Below are 22,694 nucleotides of genomic sequence, written 5' to 3' on the forward strand. Positions count from 1 at the left end.
TTTTCTCCTCCCAGTACTTTAATTCAAATGTGCAATTACTTGTTTTTACCTTCCAGTACTTTTATTTTATTTATTTATTTTTCTGGGACAGTCCTCTGTTTTACAAGTGTATATATGTGTTTGTGCAATAACTGGATATGTTTTAGCTGTGTTTATGTTTTGTTTGTTTGTGTTCATGTCTTTTTTTTTTTTCTTCTTTGGATTCTGTGACTCAGGGAAACGCACAAGAATTCCAATGTACCTGTACTGTGATGCATCTGTGCAAATGGCAAATACATTCTATTCTATTCTATTCTATTCTAATAAAATCTATTCTGTTCTATTCTATTCTATTCTAATAAAGTCTATTCCATTCTATTCTAATAAAGTCTTTTCTATTCTATTCTATTCTATTCTATTCTATTCTAATAAATTCTATTCTATCCTATTCTAATAAATTCTATTCTATTCTTATAAATTCTATTCTATTATGTGGAATATTTAATTTGCTCTCTGTAACTCTACTCTTTAACAGCTGGACACTAGTGCTGGTCCTGGATCCTGTTGTACATTTCCAGTACTTGGATGGTGTACTGATGCACGGTGTGACACAAGAATAAATGGTGTTAAAACACTGTATTTTATGGATAATTACTCCATTTACATCCATATGTGGATTCCAACGTACCATCTTCCCATTACTCCCTCTGGCCACCGTTCTGGACCCGTCACTGTATTAATTGTAATTAATTACACGTTCAACTCATACCCAACATGGAGATTTTCTTGGCTGCTAAAAAAAAAAAAAAACAACATGGCTGGATGTGAATTTTGGACACTGACAACAGGATAATTAGGCTTTTTCAGCCCCCACAGTAGCTCGTTGGAAAAATTCTGGCTGTAGCCTAATTTCAATGTGACCAACTGATGGTGTTTTTCCATGAACGTCCTCATGCCCACTTCTAAATGCTTAAGTGTCCCCTCGCTTTGAACAGTGGCAAAAGTGTGAGGCTATTGTGAGCGACAATAAATGAATATTCAAGGAGGAGGTTGGACCGCAACAGTGTCAAACCAAAAATTATTATATTATTATATATAAACTTGAAGCTTGTGTTTTTTTCCCTTTTTTTTTGGGAGTATTTTCTCAACATAGTAAAAAAAAAAAAAAAATTGTGCTTGGTTGGCAAAAAGGAAAAAGAAAAACAATGATGCATGTTGAGTTGATGTAACCAAGCTTGGATGTGTATAAATTATATTAAAAATATTCAAGAATTTAAAAAAAAAAAAAGGTAGTATGTCTCATATTTCCTTGTCAAACCACATATTTTGTTGGTTTTTATCTATTATATTAGACAAATAGATATATTTATCTAGCATTAGATACATGAGATCAGTTTGAAGGGAAGGGTCTGACAGCTGTGACTAAAGATACATTTCTGTTTTTTCTTGGAACAATAAAGACAATAAAGCTATCTATCTATCTATCTATCTATCTATCTATCTATCTATCTATCTATCTATCTATCTATCTATCTATCTATCTATCTATCTATCTATCTATCTATCTATCTATCGTCCTGTGCAAGCACCTTTGTCTTTGTTATTTTTCAGGTAAGAAATTAACACATATTTATTATTTTGGTCTTTTTTCTTTAGATCCAACAGGAAAGTACAGGAAATATGCTCACAGCCGTAAAAGAACTGCACAACACTGAACTAAATGTGTTGTAAAGGTTAAACTCACTATATAGTTTGACCTTTGACCCCATGATAAGAAACAGCACAAACAATTAGAAACATCTGACACATGTTGAATGAAACTTGATATATATCAAAGAATTAACATCATAACTCTCATATTGTCTGAAACAAAGGTGTTAAAGACATGTTGAAGTGCAAATAAAGGTTGCACTAAATACGACCACTTTGGTTTAAAGAAGCTGTTTTTACACTGAAACTTGTTTTTCCTGCTGTATATATTTTGTACATATCAGATTTGATCTAAATGCAGAGACAGAAATAAATATGTATGGACATTAGAACTTTAAAAAACCAACAAACTGAATGTTGGATTAGGACTTTTGCACAGGACTGTAGATAGATAGATACTTTATCGTCTGTTTCAAGAAAAAATAGAAATTCATCATTTGTCATGGGTGTAAGACAGTTTAAAAAAGCACACTCATGCATTAAAAGCACCCCAACACACTCAAAAGCACAATACAATGGATGAAAACAAGTAAAACACATAAAATGACTGAAAACGCTAAAACCACAGTGCATTTTGTGTTAAGAGCAGCTATTGCAGAAGGGATGAAAGATGTTTTAGATGAAAGGTATCAGAGAATTAATGCCATAACTCTCATTGTCTGAAACAAAGGTGTTAAAGACATGTTAAAGTGCAAATGACGGTTGCACTAAATACGACCACTTTGGTTTATAGAAGCTGTTTTTACACTGAAACTTGTTTTTCCTTCTGCTCATACTTCATACATATCAGATTAGATCTAAATGCAAAGACAGAAATAAATATGTGAGATAGATAGATAGATAGATAGATAGATAGATAGATAGATAGATAGATAGATAGATAGATAGATAGATAGATAGATAGATAGATAGATAGATAGATAGATAGATAGATAGATAGATAGATAGATAGATAGATAGATAGATAGATAGATAGATAGATAGATAGATAGATACTTTATCGTCTGTTCCAAGAAAAAACAGAAATTCATCTTTTGTCACGGCTGTAAGACAAAATTTAAAAACCAGACTCAGGCATTAAAAACATCCCAACACACTCAAAAACACTAAACAATGGATGAAAACAAGTAAAACATAAAATGACTGAAAACGCTAAAACCCCAGTGCAGTCCATTTTGTGTTATTAAGAGCAGCTCTTGCAGAAGGGATGAAAGATTTTGTTGTTGATGTTTTTCCTGACCAGTGGGGTTCTGCAGCGTCTGCCTGATGGCAGCAGCATGAAGCAGTGGTGGGGGGGATGGGACGGGAGGGGAGGGGTCTTCAGTGATGAGGGTGGCTTTCCTTATCACTGAGTCTGTACAGTTCACACGGGGGGGGGGGGGGGGGGGGGGTTGGGCTGTTGGAGTGATTAGACTGGCCTGATTCATTTTTCAGGACAGTTTTGTTTTGTGTTGAATCCAGGTCGTCTATGGGAGACTATGACTTTGCATATCCCGTATACAGACCAATCCCAAATATGTAATTATTCCTGACTCTTGGTTGTCTATTTTAAGACAGATTAGATGGAACAAAGAACTCTCCAGGTAAAGCTGACCAATAACTGACTCCAACACCAGCTTCATTTGTCAACTGCATCTCTTAATACACAGTTCTGGAAAAAAAATCAGAGACCACCACAATTTCCTGTGAAATCATCATGTGTGCATGTATGACAGCCATTCCATTCCATTCCATTCCATTCCATTCCATTCCATTCCAGTGTTTGTTGAATTCCAACACAAACACACTTTATTCTACTGAATAAACACCTGATCCATGTCTTATTTCAGAAGCAGAAGTATAAACACCACTACTGTGGCCATCACTATCTTCTTCCAATCGGCTAAAACAGTACTATAGTAGTAGTAGTAATAGTAGTAGTAGTAGTAGTAGTAGTAGTAGTTTATTCAGGTATTTCAAGTCACTCATGGGAAGAAATCAGAATCCTTTAGACCACAGGTATCAAACATGCGGCCCAGGGGCCAAAACTGGCCAAAGGTCCGCGGGATGAATTTGCAAAGTACAAGTTAGGGCATTGAACACAAAAATAATATAATAATCTATAAATAATGACAACACCAATTTTTTCTCTTTGATTTAGTGCAAAAAACATTAAATTATGAAAATATTTACATTAAGAAACTATCCTCTAACAATAAAATGTGAATAACCTGAACAAATATGAACAACCTGAAATGTCTAAAGAAAATTCAGTGCAGTTTTAACAATATTCTGCTTGTTACTAAATGTTTTGTGCTTTTGCAGATCTGATCTGTAATGCACATGTATAAATGATAAGTCGAGACATAATATTGATAAAATTCTACTTACATTTCCGAACAAATTTCTTTTTTTTTCAGGTTATTTACATCCTTTTGTTTGGATAGTTTGTACATGTAAATACTGGCAGAACTGAACATTATTTTTTGCACTAAAACAATTTGCAGTTGTCATTATTTATTGGCTATCATGCTATTATTTTACTGGTCCGGCCCACTTCAGATTAAACTGGGCCGATTGTGGCCCCTGGGAGAAAATGAGTTTGACACCCCTGCTTTAGACCCACCGTCTTTCAGTATCGTCTCCCTGCCGTTTCCGTCCAGTTTTTGCCGCCCTATGAGGAAGCTGGTCGTATCGGCGAAGTAAATGTGTCCGGACTCTGCGTGGTAGTCGATGGCTCTGGGGTTGACCAGGTCCTCGATCGGCACCATGTGTTCGTCGGTGGACTTGACGTTCATATCCAGGCCTCGGATCACCCCGGGGCGCCCCTTCCCATAGAACAAGAAGAGATCGCTTTTGGGCTCTGCAGGGCGAGAAAGGACAGACCCGTTTTTTACTGTTATTGTCAATTAATTGGTCTAATTCATCAATGCTGATCCCAGCATTAAACCCTCTTACTGGCCACATTGTTCTTATATGTGAGCCAGAACCGGGGCCATCCATTCACCTTAATGGAGCCAGTAATCAGTGCCAATGATGATCCTCTTCCCCCTCAATCACACTAGTGCTACAAAGATGCCTTGACAGCAGGAGCAGGAAAATGCTTGAGCAAACAGACAATGGCAGTACTTACCTTGGCTGCGAACAGCGCTTCTGATCTAAAATATCACGGCGTCTGGGTAAAAAGACAAACAGAAAGGCCTAGAAAGCTGAGGCAGCTCCTCGGCGGCCCGCCAGCCGCACAGGGGGCTGTATGTTCTCGAACCCTTTGGGATCCTCCAGAGAGGCGAGAGGAGGAATGAAGGAGGGCTTCCAGTGAGAGAAGCAGACCTCTCTTCACTCTCAGCCCCTACCCAAGAGACTGGGATGCTGGGGGTGAGGACCACACATGCCTCACTTCAATTTATCATTTTGTGAGGGAGAGACCAACTACCCAGGAGACAATTAAGCATTGCAAGAAGACCCAGATATCAAACCCCACCGTGACTGCCGTATGAAGAAGCGCTACCATTTAGCACCGAATCTCATTATGCGGAGGGAGAGGGAAGGCGCGAGTGAGAGCCAGATAGCTAGTGTCATCAGAACATCTACGAGGGGGGAATAAATCAAATGTGTCACGCCGAACCTCCCGATGCTTTGTTACCCCCGATCGAAATGCGGTGGGGGCCCTCAGATTGTGTCATCAATTTGATTTTCTCCTTTTATTGTCAACTACACAATGTCCAGCGATTGATCAGGGCGGCGTACAAATGCAGACAAACTTAAAACCTCATTATGACAATAATCAATCAGGCCGGGGACAGGTCGATAGAGGAACGTCACTTTAAAACAGGCCCGTGTCCACGTGTCTCATCTTTATCACTGTCAGCGATGACGCGCACACGCCCGAGTCGGACCATCAGCTAATATGACACATGACCTTTACAAGCACATGTCAATATCAGCGTACGCAGCCGTGCAGAACTGCCTTCACGCTGTCATTTTCAGGCATATGCTGCGATTTTCATGAAGATGACTCATGATATTTATATGGAAAGCAGGGACGCACTGATCCGACTCTTTCAGTTGTGATACTGAAACAGATGCCATCATCTCACTGGTCTGAGCAGATGACATCACATCAGCCCGGTCCTGGCTTCCCTCCATTGGTTTCCTGTGGGTCAAGTCACGCACCTATTGACTTTGAATCAAAAAATTAGAATTGAGATAATGATTTCAAACTTTTTGTAGTTGAATAGTAAAACATCTTAAGTTTCTAAATCCATTAAAATGTTTGCCAATAAAGGATTTTCAAGAAAATTACGGAACTTTTTATATGAACTAAATTCAGTCCCTTGGAAAGTTCTCTAAGAATGAATAATAACATTAATTATCATTGCCATAATTTGAAATCTCAATCATATATTTCTATTTTCAGTATAGTTTTATGACCTTTTACACACCCTTTTATCATTATAAAAATCATTTTGTCTGAAAAATTGGTGTGAATTGCTTTTTTAAGCATTTTAATATCAGATGGTGCTGGTTATGTAGGGAATTTCACTTTTCTCAAAAAACATGTTTTTTTTTAATAACTAAATAATCCAATGACCTAAACCAATGGAAATTTCTGAAAGAAAGCATTTAACCCTCTGCTTAAGCACAGCTTCATTGGAATTAAAGATTATTTTGTCACTAATCTTAAAAAAATATAAATTTTTTTCCCTACATAACCAAAAATAGGTCTCAACATGAAATAGCTGCTTGTGAAGGATTTTTTTCTTTCACTTTCTGTGGATTTAACTTTTCAAATCAATAATTCTGATATTCTATTGTCTTCATAAGGATTTGGTGTACATGAATATTACATTCTATGGAAAATACTTCTTAATTGAGCTCAAAGGTTAGTTATCACAGGATATTGATGAGACTCAACTTGAGCGGTCTGTCAGCTGGTGTGAATGGAGCCACAGCTGAGTTCCTCCAGACTGGAACAGTCTCAGAGCTTCTCTCAGCTTCAGCCACCAGCATCCCTTACTTCAAGACCCACAGCTTCATCAAGAACAAGCAAGCAGCCTACTTCAAGGAGAAGCCGTCCATCCAGGATCCTAGCCACTGCACCATCCAGACGGACTTCAGCGTGTGTCTCAGAATTGATTTTAAGATTTTACTGATCACTTTTAAAGCCTGAATGGGTCTGGGCCTGAGCTATATAGAGGAGATGCTAGTGGACTACGAGCCAGTCCGCAGCCTTAGATCCTTGGGGGGGGGGGGGCAGAGGGCTCCTGGCTGTTCCAAAGTCCAGGCTTAAATCTAAAGGTGACCGGGCCTTTTCCATCAGGAGCCCCTGGACTTTGGAACGGCCTGCCCCAGGAGATAAGGCTGAGGAATCAGTGACAACTTTTAAATCGTTTCTTAAAACACATTTTTAAAGACTTACTTTTATGTGATGTCTGTCCCTTTTTTAATTTTAATTTTATCCTGTTTGATTTTTAATTTATATTCTCATACATGATGTTTTATCTCATTCCTTCATTTTTACATTGTTTTGACAGCCTCGTGTTACATTATCCCTGCTCTCTTTACTACGATTCACTTAATTTATTCAAAGTGTCATGCTTTTGCATTTGTTGTACACATCACTTATTGTGTTGCTTATGTTTTAGTATTGTTACTTGCATCTTGTATCCTGCTGTTGTGCCCTCTGCTTTGTCTGTCAAAGCACTGTGTAAACATTGTTTTTAAAGGTGCTATAGAAATAAAGCTATTAATCATCATTATTATTATTATTATTATTATTATTATTATTATTATTATTATTACCACCATGGCTTTGGGTATTGGTGGATAGGATATGGGGCAGCTGTGGCTCAGGTGGTAGAGTGGGTCGTCCAATAACCGAAGGGTTGGTGGTTCAAATCCCGCTCTGTCCTAGTCAGTCCGTTGTGTCCTTGGGCAAGACACTTCACCCTCCCTGCCTCCAGTGCCACCCACAATGGTGTATGAATGTTTGGTGGTGGTGGTAAAGCACTTTGGGTGTCTAGAAAAGCGCTACATAACTCCAATCCATTATTATTATTATTACAGAGGGCTGGTACCAACGCCCAGAGAAATTCACAAAAATACACGACTGACTGCTTGAAAGATTGGAATCACTGTTGCACCTTCCTATTTAACTGAAATGCTAACTTTACACACTCCAGTCAGGGCTCTTAGGTCCACTGACCAGTTGGTTCTGAGTTGTTCCAGGTCCAGACTGAAGACCAGAGGGGACAGGGCAGTTTCAGTTGCTGGTCCTAATCTGTGGAACTCTCTCCTTCTGAACATTAGAACCTCTACCTCTGCTGAGACGTTCAAAGCACTGTTTAAAACTCACTTTTTTGCTCTGGCTTTTAGTAAGAGCTGAGGAGGACATTTGAATTATCTTAGATCAGCGATTCCCAACCTTTTTTTGGCTCATGACCCCATTTTAACATCACAAATTTCTGGCGACCCCAGACGTTCAAAATGGAGCCTTTTTTTTTTTTTTTTTTGCTAAAATTAATTTGTTTTTGATTCTGTAATAGTTTGCTATACTATGTTGCAAATAAATGTTAATTTTAGACGACATTTAGGCTATGTAATGTATATTAGTGTGGACGGAGGCATTTATTTACAAGGCTGCAAATTGATACTGAACAAACAAGAACTCAAACTATGAATTAAGAAAGAGCTGCTGCATCTGAAACTGACCACATTGAACATTTGACAGATAAACAGAACCACAGTGCCGCAGTTTCAGCTTCAGTTTGTCTTTTATGTATTGTGATTGTTACTCTAAACTCACCATATATTTTTTACTAGTAAGTTTTGTTTTTCTCATTTTTATCGATTACTAAAAATTCCAGGCGACCCCACGTGGGGTCCCGACCCCAAGGTTGAAAAACACTGTCTTAGATTGTCTTTAGTGTTTTTACTTATCATTGTAATATTTTTAATGCATGAACTATGTGCCAGTATTGTTTTATTCGATTTATTGTCTTTTACTCCTATCCTGTTTCATGATTATACACAGCGCTTTGGGACAAGAGTGTCTGTTTTTAAGTGTGCTATATAAATAATCCTTGACCTTGACTGTTTTTTAATTTTAATTCAAATTCTTTACACCACATTTTTTATTTTTCTCTTTAAATTTTTCATTTTCACTTATGTGTTTTTTCTACCCGTCTATTCTCTCTGGGATTGTTTGTTGTTTGTTGCTGTTGTTAACTGTGAAATCTCTCCATAGCAGGATAAATAAAGTCTTATCTCTGACACAAGAGTTCAATTTTAACAATGTTTCCCTAATTTTGCAATAAAATTGTACTAAACAGTTTTGTATATGCATTCTCTGAACTGTTAAGACAATTGCTTCTATTAAATTTTCCATAATGCTACATATTCTTCCAAACAAATTAAATACTGCATATTCAACTGAAATGGAAAATTCATTTTAACACTGGAAATGAAAAATACACTAACAGTAACAATGATGATAATTATTTTTGCATTGGTAATGAAAAGATAAATGCAATTAATTCTGAACATTGAAAACAGAATAGTAGTCATCAGACACTGTAAATGCAAAGTAGTTGCTGCGCAGGATAAATCTTGGCCGTAATGTATGTGAGAATGATCGTATGATGTTGAATTAATGTAATATTAAATGAGAGATGGATTTGGATGGAAACTAATTGACTTTCTTACTAATCATCTATTTTGAGCATGTGTAAGTAATAAGAAAACAAAAAAGAAAAAGAATGTACAGTGTTGATAGTGGAAAAAATAGTAATAACTGTACATATGTGTGTTTACATATAAATCTACCCATACCTATATACAAAGATCTAGACGGATACATACATGGAAATCTATATATAAATACATATAATCTATAATATATAACATATATTTGCCCAAAAGGGAATGAGAAGAATTAGATCTTATTACAACCCATAGTTCTTTTTAGCTGCTTCCAATCAATAAGTAAATGTTACATTATCTATAAAATATTACAAAATATACGAAAACTAGATTAAATATATACATATATCATCATACACATCATTTTATTAATGAAACTAACAAATAATTACCACATTTACTTACCATAATCCTTACATAATATAATATTGTTGTAGTGAATATATTAATAATTATTATATAGAAGGGTATGTTAGTAAATTTTGTGTTGATTTTCTCCATAAATGAAAAAATGACATATTTTAATTAGTAGAATCTCAGGATGTGTTTTGTCATTGTATTGGTTGTAACATCACATATAATGAAAAAAATAGTAGTAATAATTGTACATATATGTGCTTACATATACACATACCTACATACATAGATCTACACTGATACATATATGTACATGGAAATCTATTTATTTAAATTTATAAAAAATAAAAATAAAGATAACCAATAATATATAAGATATATTTGCCCAAAAGGGAGTGGGAAGAATTAGAATTTATTTACTCCCACTTCCATAGTTACAAATTCATTAGTCATAAATGTATTTAGCTCCTTCCAATCACTAAGTTAATATTACATCATCTATTAAATATTACAAAATATATGAATACCAGATTAAATATATACATATATCATATACATCATTATATTAATGATACTAACAAATAATTACCACATTTACTTACTATAATCCTTACATTAGTATAATATTTAATAACAATTTTGTGCTGATTTTCTCCATAAATGAAGTAACTACATGCATTTTAACTCTTAGATTCTCAGGATGTGTTTTGTCATTGGTTGTACTGTCATATTACATTCTGTAATGTTGTGATGTGTGTATGAGTAGCTGTAGCCTTTCATTGAACAGAACAGTGTGATCTTTTTCACACACTCCAAGAGTAATAGCGGCTGCGACACTAATGTGGATCCTTGTAAACAAGACAAAACATACAGCGTGTTTTCCTCCGGCGTCTATGCACAACATCCACAGATTATACAGATCTACAGCAGATGAGAAAACAAAGTGAGTCGAGTCATTAAAGCGTGTACGTGTCCACAGATGTGAGCTGATGTAAATAATGTCAGTGCATGTATGTTCCTATTAAAACACTATCTGGGACTAGAAGCAGCGCATGCATGAATATATTAAAACTGCAACTCCCTGAAATTCCCTTTATTGTATTTCTGCCTCTTTTCTGGCGTGTGTAGTTATGCAAGTCTGTGATTAAAAATTTACAGATAAAAAAACATACATGAAAAAAGAAAAAGAGCGGCTTTCAACATAGCAGACAATGAGAGATGAATTGGTATTTATATTTCAAATAATAAATCATGCACCAACTCGGTTTAAAAAAAAAAAAAAAAAAAAAAAAGGGGCTGTGAAATCCATCTAAACTTTTGACCCGCGATATATTATTGAAAAATTATTTATTTTATTTATTTATTGAATAGAACACCATTTACAATTTGAATCTTCTCATTCGGGCACAGTGCACGTCGGAGATTGAATAGTAGCACAAACCAAGTCATAAGTCAAGAAACTAAAAATGTAAAGTATTGGAAAAAACAGGATTTTTTCATCCAATCTGTGGACAGTAAACAGAATGTAAATGTCTGAATGTACCTGTGACCATTTCTACGTTTGTTTTGTTTGTTATAATAAAGCCATAAAAAAAAGTACAAAAAAAAAAAATTCTGATTTAACAGTATTCTAAATGACTACTAGATTCACCCAGACCTTCGCACAACCATAAGGGATGATTCTGAGTGAATTCACTTGAAGATAGGCGTCTCTGTAGCTCTATATGTGTGAAAATCTTACATGTTAGCCATATTAATTTAAATTAATTCATATAAACTCAAACAGATAGTAACTGATACAAATTCATTATTACAAATATTAAATTATTTAACTCGTTGTATTGTGGCTGTGTCCGCTGCTACCACTGCCACAATAATACTAACAAATTAGACTACTGGTATTATTATTATATATTTTTGTGTGATTACAACAATTATTATTTCCCCCTCACTCTCCCCTCTCTCTTTCTCGCTTTCATTCACACTCCCCTCTTCCCCTTGCGCCCCTAACCAAGCTGTATTGTTTAGTTACTCCTTACATTTATCTTTTTCTTTGTAATACGATGTTGTCATTGTTGTTGTTTGTCATTACTCTGTCATTGTTGTTGTTTTTTGTTTATTTGTTTGATTTTTTCTTTGTTTATGTGATGTTGTTCTTGATGTTATTTTTCTGTCCACAATGTGTTGTTAACCATCACTAATAAAAAGAAAAAAAAAAAAAGAAAAGAAATTTAAAACATAAAGAACTGGGGGAAAAAATGGGACTTTTTCATCCAATCTGTGGATAGTTCACAGTATGTAAATGTCTGAATGTACCTGTGACTATTTCCATGTTTGTTTTGTTTCTTATACTAAAACAATAAAAAAAAAAAAAATTAAAAAATTCTGATTTAACTCTGTTGTTGTTGTTTTTGGTTTGTTTGTTTGTTTGATCTTCCCTTTGTTTGTGTGGTGTTGTTTTTCTGTCCACAATGTCTCGTTAACTATCACTAATTAAAAAAAAAAAAAAAGAAAAAGACATTTAAACCATAAAGTATTGGGAAAAAAATGGGACTTTTTCATCCAATCTGTGGACAGTAAACTGAATGTAAATGTCTGAATGTACCTGTGACTATTTCTATGTTTGTTTTGTTCCATACACTAAAACAATAAACAAAAGTAATGTAATAAATAAATAAATAAATAAATAAATAAATAAATAAATAACTTATTTTCTGATTTGACAGTATTCTAAATGACTACCAGATGCACCCAGACCTTCGCACAACCATAAGGGATGATTCTGAGTGAATTCACATGAAGCTCATGCCTCATAGGTGTCTCTGTAGTTCTATATGTGGGAAAATCTTACATATTATGTCTTTAAATGTACAAAGTATTGATAAGTTACATATTTTATTAAAGTATTAGCCATTATAATCTTTTCTAAGTTAGAAAACTGTTATTTTCTCTAAGGAGAATTGTGTTGTATGAGCCCCTTGCATGTCATTTCATCATATTTTAAGAAGAGGGACTACTCTGTTGTCCTAGAAAAATAACATTAAAGTGGTCACAGGCAGATGGAAGAAGTGTCTTATGGTTAGCCGTGGCCCTGATGAAACTAATACAAGGAAAAACACCATCGTAAATTTATTATTACTGTGGTAGCGAGAACTTCCTTTCAATATTGCTGAGAAATTAAAAATCTCCCTTCGACTTTTCTCTTCTCACTGAGGCTGCCTCCACCGCTTATGCTGGCAACTCATTTAATGTGCAGATGCAATAAAACTGACTTATTTTTTACTGTAAGTCATCAAGAAGAAAACACGGGGGCTATTCTGTTGTCCAAAGTCTTAAAACGGATATTAAACTATTCACACAGGCATCTTACTTTTCAATATGTTACCGTTTCCCACGACCCTGATGCAGTTTATCAGGAATACTGTGTAAAATCCAAAACATAAAACCAGTAAAACATGACTGGCAGTGGCTTTATGGGTTGGACATTTGAATCTTGCCATTCACTTTCAAATAAAAGTCACACAGAAGGTAACAAAGGATGCATTCTTTAGTAGACGGACCATACTGTGTTGATCTTTACAATAATATTTAGAATAATAATCACATATTTGACTTGAACTATTTTAGCTGTGACTTCCAAATGATTTTTTTTCACATTTCACATTCATTTTTATTATACCATAACATTTTTACTATATCATACTCTCATTTTGCATTTTTCATTGGAAATCAGGTATTTTCTTATATTCAATTCATTCAGATTGTAGATGGCTGATATACAAATCATGTAAACTCTATTTATGTGGATAAAGCCTCAAGTCTGACTATTAAATTATCTGAGAATATTGGAAGATGATGACTACAATAGGACTAAGGAAAAGGAAACGAACAACCGTTAGGCAGATAGGTAAATATTTTAAAATGTGTTTGTAATTATTTTGAACTTTTGAGTTTATTAAAGATTATAATGTTAATTGTGCCCCCATTTATCAGCTGAGGACTGCTTCTGGGATGTCCTATTACAAAACGTATCTAGTAAAATAAATTGTCAATTTTAACTGTTTGTAATTATTTTGTAGTAAACTGATTGATTGATTGATGTTCAGAAAAGGTCAGAGTAATTTCAAAGATTACTGTATTCCAACAGAAAAAGATGAAAAAAACACAAGTTTTTCTGCAAAATCTAGAAATAACTAAATATGAAACAAGCATCAGTGTTTATTCAGTGTTGTAGAATATAACAATGAGTCTGTGTACAAACACATTAAAACTCTGATCATTATCTGATTTATGGAGTTATCAGATTATTCACGTGGTCACGTAAAAAGTATAATGTGATATGTTTTGTCAGATAACAGCAGTAATTGTATGTTTTTATACGTATATGTTTTGTACATAACTGAAATGTTAAAAAAAAAAAAAAAATTCATTATTTAATTTTAAAAAGTACTAAAAAAAGTAATTAAAAATGTATTTTCTGATTTAACAGTACTCTAAATGACTACTAGATGCACCCAGACCTTCGCACAACCATAAGGGATGATTCTGAGTGAATTCAAATTAAGATAGGTGTCTCTGTAGCTCTATATGTGGGAAAATCTTACATATCAGCCAAATTAATTTAAATTAATTCATATAAACTCAAACAGATAGTAACTGAAACAAACACATTATTACAAATATTAAATTATTTAACTCATTGTTGTAATGTGACTACCTCCGCTGCTACCATCACCACAATAATACTAATAAATTACACTACTGGTATTATTATATATTTTTGTATTATTACGATTCTTATTTTCCCTTTTCCCCTCTTATTTCACTCCCCTCTCTCTCTTTCTCCCTTTCATTGTCAGATAACAGCAGTAATTGTATGTTTTTATATGTATGTGTATTGTACATAACTGAAATTAAAAAAATAAAAATAAAAAATCATTCATTATTTAATTTTAAAAAGTACAAAAAAAGTAATTAAAAACATATTTTCGGATTTAACAGTATTCTAAAAGGGATGATTCTGAGTGAATTCAAGTTAAGATAGGTGTCTCTGTAGCTCTATATGTGGGAAAATCTTACATATCAGCCAAATTAATTTAAATTAATTCATATAAACTCAAACAGATAGTAATTTATACAAGTACAATATTACAAATATTAAATTATTCAACTCATTGTTGTATTGTGGCTGCCTCTGCTGCTACTGCCACCATAATAATACTAACAAATTAGACTACTGGTATCATTATTATTATTATCATCATTATTATTATCATCATTATTATCATCATTATGATTATTATTATATATTTTTGCGTTATTACAACAATTCTTATTTCCCCCTCACTCCCCTCTCTCTCTTTCTCACTTTCATTGTCAGATAATAGCAGTAATTGTATGTTTTTATATGTATGTGTTTTGTACACAAGTGAAATTTAAAAACTAAATAAATAAATAAATAAATTCATTCATTATTTAATGTATTTCCCAAAAAAAATTTCAAGTACTCCCTGGGCTTCTTCCACATACCCCTATTTGGGAAAGACTGCAATACAGTTATCTGCTAACTCTGAATTATTGGATTTTTATGGTCCTGTAAACAGGTTCAGTGTTTCCAGGTTCACTTCAGAGCCTCTGAATGTCCAATACACAAACATGTGATGATGCTGAAAAAGTGAAAACCTGCATTTTACCTGAATTATTTAAATGTATTGATAGGATTAGTGGTTGTAAAGTTACCCAACACTTCAGATCAGTCAACTACTTTGGTTTGTGGTGGATGTTTGGGTCTTCGAGGTTAATAAAACACACACCGACAAACCTTTCAATGAAAAATATGTACTCACTTTTACAGGACTGTCCGTCAGGGCCCAGGCTGTAGCCAGTCCGGCACCGGCAGGTTCTGGACTTGTAGCTTCCACTCAGAAGGCAAATATGTGAACATCCACCCGGCTTTCCATACGAATCTATTTCACATGAATGACTCCTGACTGTGAAATGAACGACACAGTGAAATTATTACAAACCAATAAAGCGGCAGCTGTCTGGGTGAATCACATCCTGTAGCTGCACATGTTCACCTATAAATACGACATGTCTTGTACCTTTCGGTTGGATGAGTTTATGGTAAACCCGGAGTCTTCCTGTATTTCCCAGGATTGCTAGCGTCCTGCTCTCTGCGGTGATGTTAAACCTGTGGATCTGCAGCAGCTCCACAGTGGAACTCCCTTTGGACGGGTCAGAGTGGGTAGCATAGAGGTAGTCCTCAAACACAGCTAATGCATAAATGTAAGACACCTGAAAAACACGCAGATTATACTGTTATTTTAACATCCATGCCCCGGCCAAAAGTAAACAAGTGGTACCAGGCACAACAATCATCATGTCTATGCGTGTGCTGATGTCAGCGTATCAATGACCTCTATATATGAGCCAAGTCTGAAGAAAAGTGAAACAAAATTGATGTTTATATAGACATTGAAATTTCACCCATTTTAAGGAAATGGGGAAAATAAAGATTTTCATAAAAAATTTGAACTTTGACCTACTTTTCTCAAAATGTAACCACATCTATTCTGGGTCACTGGCAATCTATAAACCTAATTTGGTATGAATTCAACCAATAGTTTTGCTGCTACAGACATGCACAAATTCTCCCAATATAAGTAAATGGGGTGGGTGGGGTTTAAATAAAAAAATATATATATACAAAATGTTAACTTTGACCTACTTTTCCCAAAATATTGTGTTAATTTTATGTTTGTTTGTTTTGTTTTTTTAATATGTATGTTTTGTATTTAACTGAAATAAACATTGATTCATTCATTCATTCATTCAATATAACTACATCTATTCTGGATCACTGACAATCTACTAACCCAATTAGGTATGAGTTCAACCAACAGTTTTGCTGCTACAGACGTGAAATTTCATCCAGTGTAAGTAAATGGGGAAAAAAAAGATTTAAATAAAAATTCATAAAAAATTTTAACTTTGACATACTGTTCCCAAAATGTAACCACATCTATTCTGGGGCACTGGCAATCTATAAACCGAATTTGGTATGAATTCAACCAATAGTTTTGCTGTTACAGACAGGTGAAATGTCACCAGCTGTTATTTAATAAGACATAAATAAGTCATAATGTGAATAATAAATCATGGGGTTATAATGTTCATGAAAACGATATCAACAAGTGGTTCCAGGCACAACAAACCCCACCCCTCACACGTCTTGTAGCTTATTTTGGCATCGATCCAGTCGATATCATCATGTCTATGCATGTGCTGAAGTCAGCACAGACAAACAGCAGAGACAAATTCGGGCCATTATAGGTAACTGGGGAAAAAAAAAAGATTTTAAAAATTCATAACAAATTGGAACTTTGACCTACTTTTCCCAAAATGTAATCAGATCTATTGTGGGTCACTGGCAATCTATAAACCTAATTTGGTTCGAAGTCAACCAATACTTTTGCTGCTCCAGACATTTGAAATGTCACCAGTTTGTATCGTCCTTGACATACAAAATGGTGGACTCAAAAGCAGAACTCACCAAAAACTGAAGATTTTAACAAAAGTAGTTTAATACTGAAAAAGTGATTTAACAAAAGGTGCTCCCAAGGAGGATATATAAAACTACTCAAAAGAGTCTCTATGATCCACAAAAAGCCTCACAGAAAAACTGAAGCAAAAACTGACAAACATGAAAAAACCTGGTTTGGACGCTTGACGTGAACACGCTGACAGAATGAGACGAACTGGCACAAGACAAAGGCAGACAGGACTGTTTCTACATGAGGGAGGGGAACACAGGTGACACCAATCAGGGGTGGGGCTAACAATCACACTGGCGGGAAAACACACAAGGGGAGGAAGTGAGAGTCTGAAACAAGAGGGAAGAGATGTGTACAAAAGAAAGCAGGAAGTGCAAGACAGGACCAAATGTCAACGACTCTAACGGAACATAAAGTGACAAATCAAACAAGGACAAAACACTGAAAACCTCCGACGAGACATGAAACATTAACATGACTAACACACCTGAGGAGACATGACACAGTTGTTATTGAATAAGATATAAATAAGTTATAATGTGAATAATAAATCATGGGGTTATAATGTTCATGAAAACAATATCAACAAGTGGTTCCAGGCACAACACACCCCACCCCTCACATGTATTCTAGCTTATTTTGGCATCGATCCAACTGATGTCATCATGTCTATGCATGTGCTGATGTAACTAAATGGGGAAAAAAAAAAAGATTTTAAAAATTCATTAAAAAATTGTAACTTCAACCTACTTTTCCCAAAATGTAATCAGATGTATTCTGGGTCACTGGTAATCTATAAACCCAATTTGGTACGAAGTCAACCTATAGTTTTGCTGCTACAGGCATTTGAAATGTCACCAATGTCGCCAGTTGTTATTTAATAAGATATAAATAAGTCATAATGTAAATAATAAATCATGGGGCTACAATGTTCATGAAAACAATATCAACAAGAGTTTCCAGGCACAACAAACCCCACCCCCTGCACATATTATAGCTTTTTTTGGCATAGAGCCAGCTGATGTCACCATGTCTATGCATGTGCTGAAGTCAGCATAAACACATTTGGACCATTATTAGTAAATAGGGAAAAAAAAAAAAGATTTTAAATATTCATTAAAAATTTTACCTTTGACCTACTTTTCCCAAAATGTAATCACATCTATTCTGGGTCACTGGCAATCTATAAACCCAATTTGGTATGACTTCAACCAATAGTTTTGCTGCTAGAGTGTTAAAAGAACAAACAAACCAAACCAAAAAAAATAGCCCCTTCCCTCCCCTTGGGGGGGCGGGGTAATAAAAACCACAACAGGAATAAAGTTAAATCAGTAACATGGCAGAACTGGAGGCTTGTCACTGTAAGATACGCAGCCAACATATGTGAGGTGAGAGGTGACTATACATTTGGCAGCCCATGTGGGGTCAGAAGCTCTTCGGGGAGGCCACTGGACTTGACACCAGCGCCTCCATGCTACATTTAGCAGGCTGACATCCACACAGAGCGACATGGCTGGATGAGCTGTGTTCACAGGAAGTACACCTAAGCTCACTGGGCCGCGCCCTTACATCAGGGGCACTGGGAAACATGCGTCAGAAAAATAAATAAATAACAAACCGCTCGACCGCATCTCTCGACGGGATTGGCATAAGCATTCTACTTTTGGCTGAGAAGTTTCAAAGCAGTCTTAGATACACTGTGTATCTAAAACGACAAAGAGCTAAGCGGCATTTGTAATGTAGAGCTACTGACGTGAATAACCCGTGTCTAATGAGGCCACAAGCTAACGAAGGACTGGATTATGCAAAGAAAGAACACCTGCGTATACAAAAACTGTGCTCGAAATGAGCGTTTTCCCGTTCACCATAAAGGGTGAGAACCCTTTGTGCTTAAAAGGATATTTTAATGAATAGTCATAATCTGTGATGAAAGGCCTCAGAGGTGTACTACAGGAGAGGAAGTATTGATAGGCTCATTTGCAAACAGCCCCAAACGTACTTCAGTTCCTCCAATTTAATAAAGCATTTACTCCCTGTTTAAAAGAACTTTCGGTGAAAATAAAGAATTAAAACAAGCAGCAGATATGAGACCTGTCTTGGCGTGATAAAGCACAGTGCCCTAAATGAGAAAATTAACCAAGTAACTCCCTCTCATGTAACATTTTAGAGTCTTTCCAGTGAAGAGGGAGAAAGCACTGATAAGAGAGGCCAATTGTCTGGTAAGATTTACCCTGTTTTTGTAGTGGTTGATGTGCAGCCCCAGGAAGATTAAAAAAAAAAGATTAAAAAAAAATAAAAATCCCAGTTGCTGTAGCAGTGAAATGTGACACTCACTTGGCTCCCGTGGATGATGGTATGCCTGTTCCTGCCGTTGTAATCCACCACGTCGATGTAATCCAGGTAGGCGTCTGCCCAGTACAACAGCTTCTTCACTACATCCAACGCCACAGCAGTGGGCTGCTCAATGTTATAATCCACCAGCCGGGTCCGGTTAGTCCCATCCATGTTGCAGCGCTCCACCTTGGCCACGTTCCCATAGTCGGTAAAGAAGAGCATTCTGCAGATGGAGGAGGGGGTTTCAATGATTAAATTCACTAAAACATGCAACTCTGCCTTTGCTGAAGAAAAGAGTTACTTCTGAATACAGATGATTACAACACAAAGTATGCAGACTTTATTTTCCTGTGTTCCACAATCTAATTTGAAGTTGAACCACCTTTAATTTTAACCTTCGCCACCTTTAACCCATAAAGACAGAAACACCCAGTCGACCAAAACCATCTACTGATCCACTAATCCTATCAATACATGTCAAGAATTGGTGTAAAATACAGTTCTTCATATTTTCATGGTCATCAGACATGACCATATTTGGACATTCAGAGGCTCCGTAGTTACCGTGGAAACACCGTCATCTTCTACAACACTGATTCACCAGTAAAACCCATGGAGTTGGATCAATGACAGTGGATGGACACACTGGGTTTATGTTCAGTTAATTATATATACTGCAGAAAAAGTCACTTTTTTGTGTTTCTGACATACTAAACTTTGAAATAACTCTGAGCTTTAATGAACATCTACATGATCAGTGAATAAAATGTAAGAAAATACATGATTTACATTGAAAAATGCAAAACAGAGAGGATAATATTATACTAAATGGTGATAAATCACTTAAATATTAAATATAGAGAAAAATGATCACTGGGGGTGATCATTATAAGGATGGACTAGTATGTGGTATGTGTGTATATGTATATATATATATATATATATATATATATATATATATATATATATATATATATATATATATATATATATATATATATCTGTGTATGAATATTTATTTACATATATATGTTATTGTATTATGTGTTTACGTAAATCATATATTTGTTCACAATAATATAAAGCCAGAAAACAAATTGGCCATGGTTGCTGAACAAGTTTCAGAATTTTGTTATCTGTTCGGACTGACAGGTCAAAATACGTGGAGTGTATGGATACAGGCAAAAGCCACGTGACCAAAGTAGATGGCCGTCTCTGCCTCAGTCAATAAGCTAACAGCACAGTGTGCCACTCTGGACGATAAGGTAGATGATCTGGAGGATAGATCGTGCACAGACAATCTACCCATTTGTCTGATGCTATTCTGAAGTGGTTCCCTGATCTGGGTTCAGTTGAGATTATACGTGCTCACCGAGTGGGTCCATTGAGAAAATACACTGTAAGCCCGGACTTTGTATTCACTAAAATGCTTTAATTACAATGTACTTAAAGGATTTAAGTTTTATTACATTACTATAAAATGTTAAGTATATTCTACTAGTTTGTAGACATAGTTGAAAGTACGAAAAAGTTGAAGTTGAATGAATTTAAATCACTAAGTTTTAGTCATAACCACACCTTTTTATCAATACATTGCATTGTGGGTATTGGGCATGTTGTTGAAAATGTGTTATTTTTTTTCTGTGCAGGGGTTCAGCGGGGTTGTGGTGTTAGTGTTCATTTTGACTTAATGTGTGTATGGCAGTGTTTATTGGACTTTTTGTGTTTGTATTTTTGTACAGCTGCACCATGAGTGACAGCCACAGGCCCAACAATGGCTTTGCTGTTCATCTAAGATATTTGTAAATTAGTTTACCTTGCCAATTAAAAAGCACCCCTGTACTACAAATTGCGTAAAACTAACAATATAACAAGGTGGATAATTAAACAAAGTAATTTATATCGCAAAAGATTTTAATTTAAATCAAGTTGGAATTGAGTAAAATGAACTGATGATATTAAGACAAATGACTATACAAAGCAATTGACAAGACAACAAATTTTAGGTTAAATTAAGTTGGCATTTAGTGTGTTGTACTTAAAATAGCAATTCCATTCAAATCAAGTGTTTAAGTTTAATACACTCAAGTTTTCATTACTCATTACTTAAATTTTTTAAGGTAACCAGTTTCCTCAATTTTTTTAAGTAAACTCAACTTATCTGCTCTTACAGTGTATGCCAACAATGATTATTTTCTATTGAAACAGTCTAATCTTCATGCTTCCACAAACTGATGGTTGTCTATGAAAAGAGAAGCCCCTCATGCATCAGTTAGACCACAGGTGTCAAACATGCGGCCCGGGGGCCAAAACCGGCCCACCAAAAGTTCCAATCCGGCCCGCGGGATGAATTTGCAAAGCACAAGTTAGAGCATCAAACTCAAAAATAATATCATAACCTATAAATAATGACAACACCAATTTTTTGTCTTTGATTTAGTGCAAAAAACATTAAATTATGAAAATGTTTCTATTTACAAACTATCCTTTAACATTAAAATGTGAATATCCTGAACAAATATGAACAACCTGAAATGTCTAAAGAAAATTCAGTGCAATTTAACAATATTCTGCCTGTTATTAAATGTTTTGTGCCTTTGTAGATCTGATCTTTAATGCAAATGTATAAATGATAAGTTGAGGCACAATACTGATAAAATTGTGCTCATATATATATATATATATATATATATATATATATATATATATATATATATATATATATATATATATTTTTTTTTTTTTTTTTTTTTTTTTTTTTTAACAAATTTCATTTTTTTCAGGTTATTCAAATCCTTTTTGTTTGGGTAGTTTGTAAATGTAAATATTGGCATAGTTGAATGTCATTTTTTGCACTAAAACAATTTGGACTTTTCATTATTTATTGGCTATCATGTTATTATTTTAACAGTCTGGCCCACTTCAGATTAAATTGGGCTGAATGTGGCCCCCGGAAGAAAATGAGTTTGAAACCCCTGAATTAAAGTGTTAAAGAAGTTATTAATCAGTGCAGGTTTGTCCAAGTCCTGGAGGGGAGATGGGGGTTTTTCTGGTCAGGGTGTTTAGTTCTGCCTTCCA

At 35.0% G+C, this 22,694-nt stretch overlaps 1 protein-coding gene across 1 annotated transcript in view; it reads right to left on the reverse strand.

Moving 5' to 3' along the window:
• The window catches only part of lrp1bb (low density lipoprotein receptor-related protein 1Bb), a 930,516-nt gene that overhangs the window by 488,376 nt on the left and 419,446 nt on the right, over positions 1-22,694 (reverse strand). Inside the window, exons 8-11 of the mRNA XM_030124596.1 lie at positions 19,617-19,839; positions 15,831-16,023; positions 15,573-15,716; positions 4,295-4,531 (exon numbers count right to left, since the gene is read on the reverse strand). Coding sequence (XP_029980456.1) covers positions 4,295-4,531; positions 15,573-15,716; positions 15,831-16,023; positions 19,617-19,839 — 797 coding nt within the window. The remainder of the gene's footprint in view (positions 1-4,294; positions 4,532-15,572; positions 15,717-15,830; positions 16,024-19,616; positions 19,840-22,694) is intronic.

Source organism: Sphaeramia orbicularis, chromosome 21, assembly GCF_902148855.1.
Source record: "Sphaeramia orbicularis chromosome 21, fSphaOr1.1, whole genome shotgun sequence".
Classification (NCBI taxonomy): Eukaryota; Metazoa; Chordata; class Actinopteri; order Kurtiformes; family Apogonidae; genus Sphaeramia; species Sphaeramia orbicularis.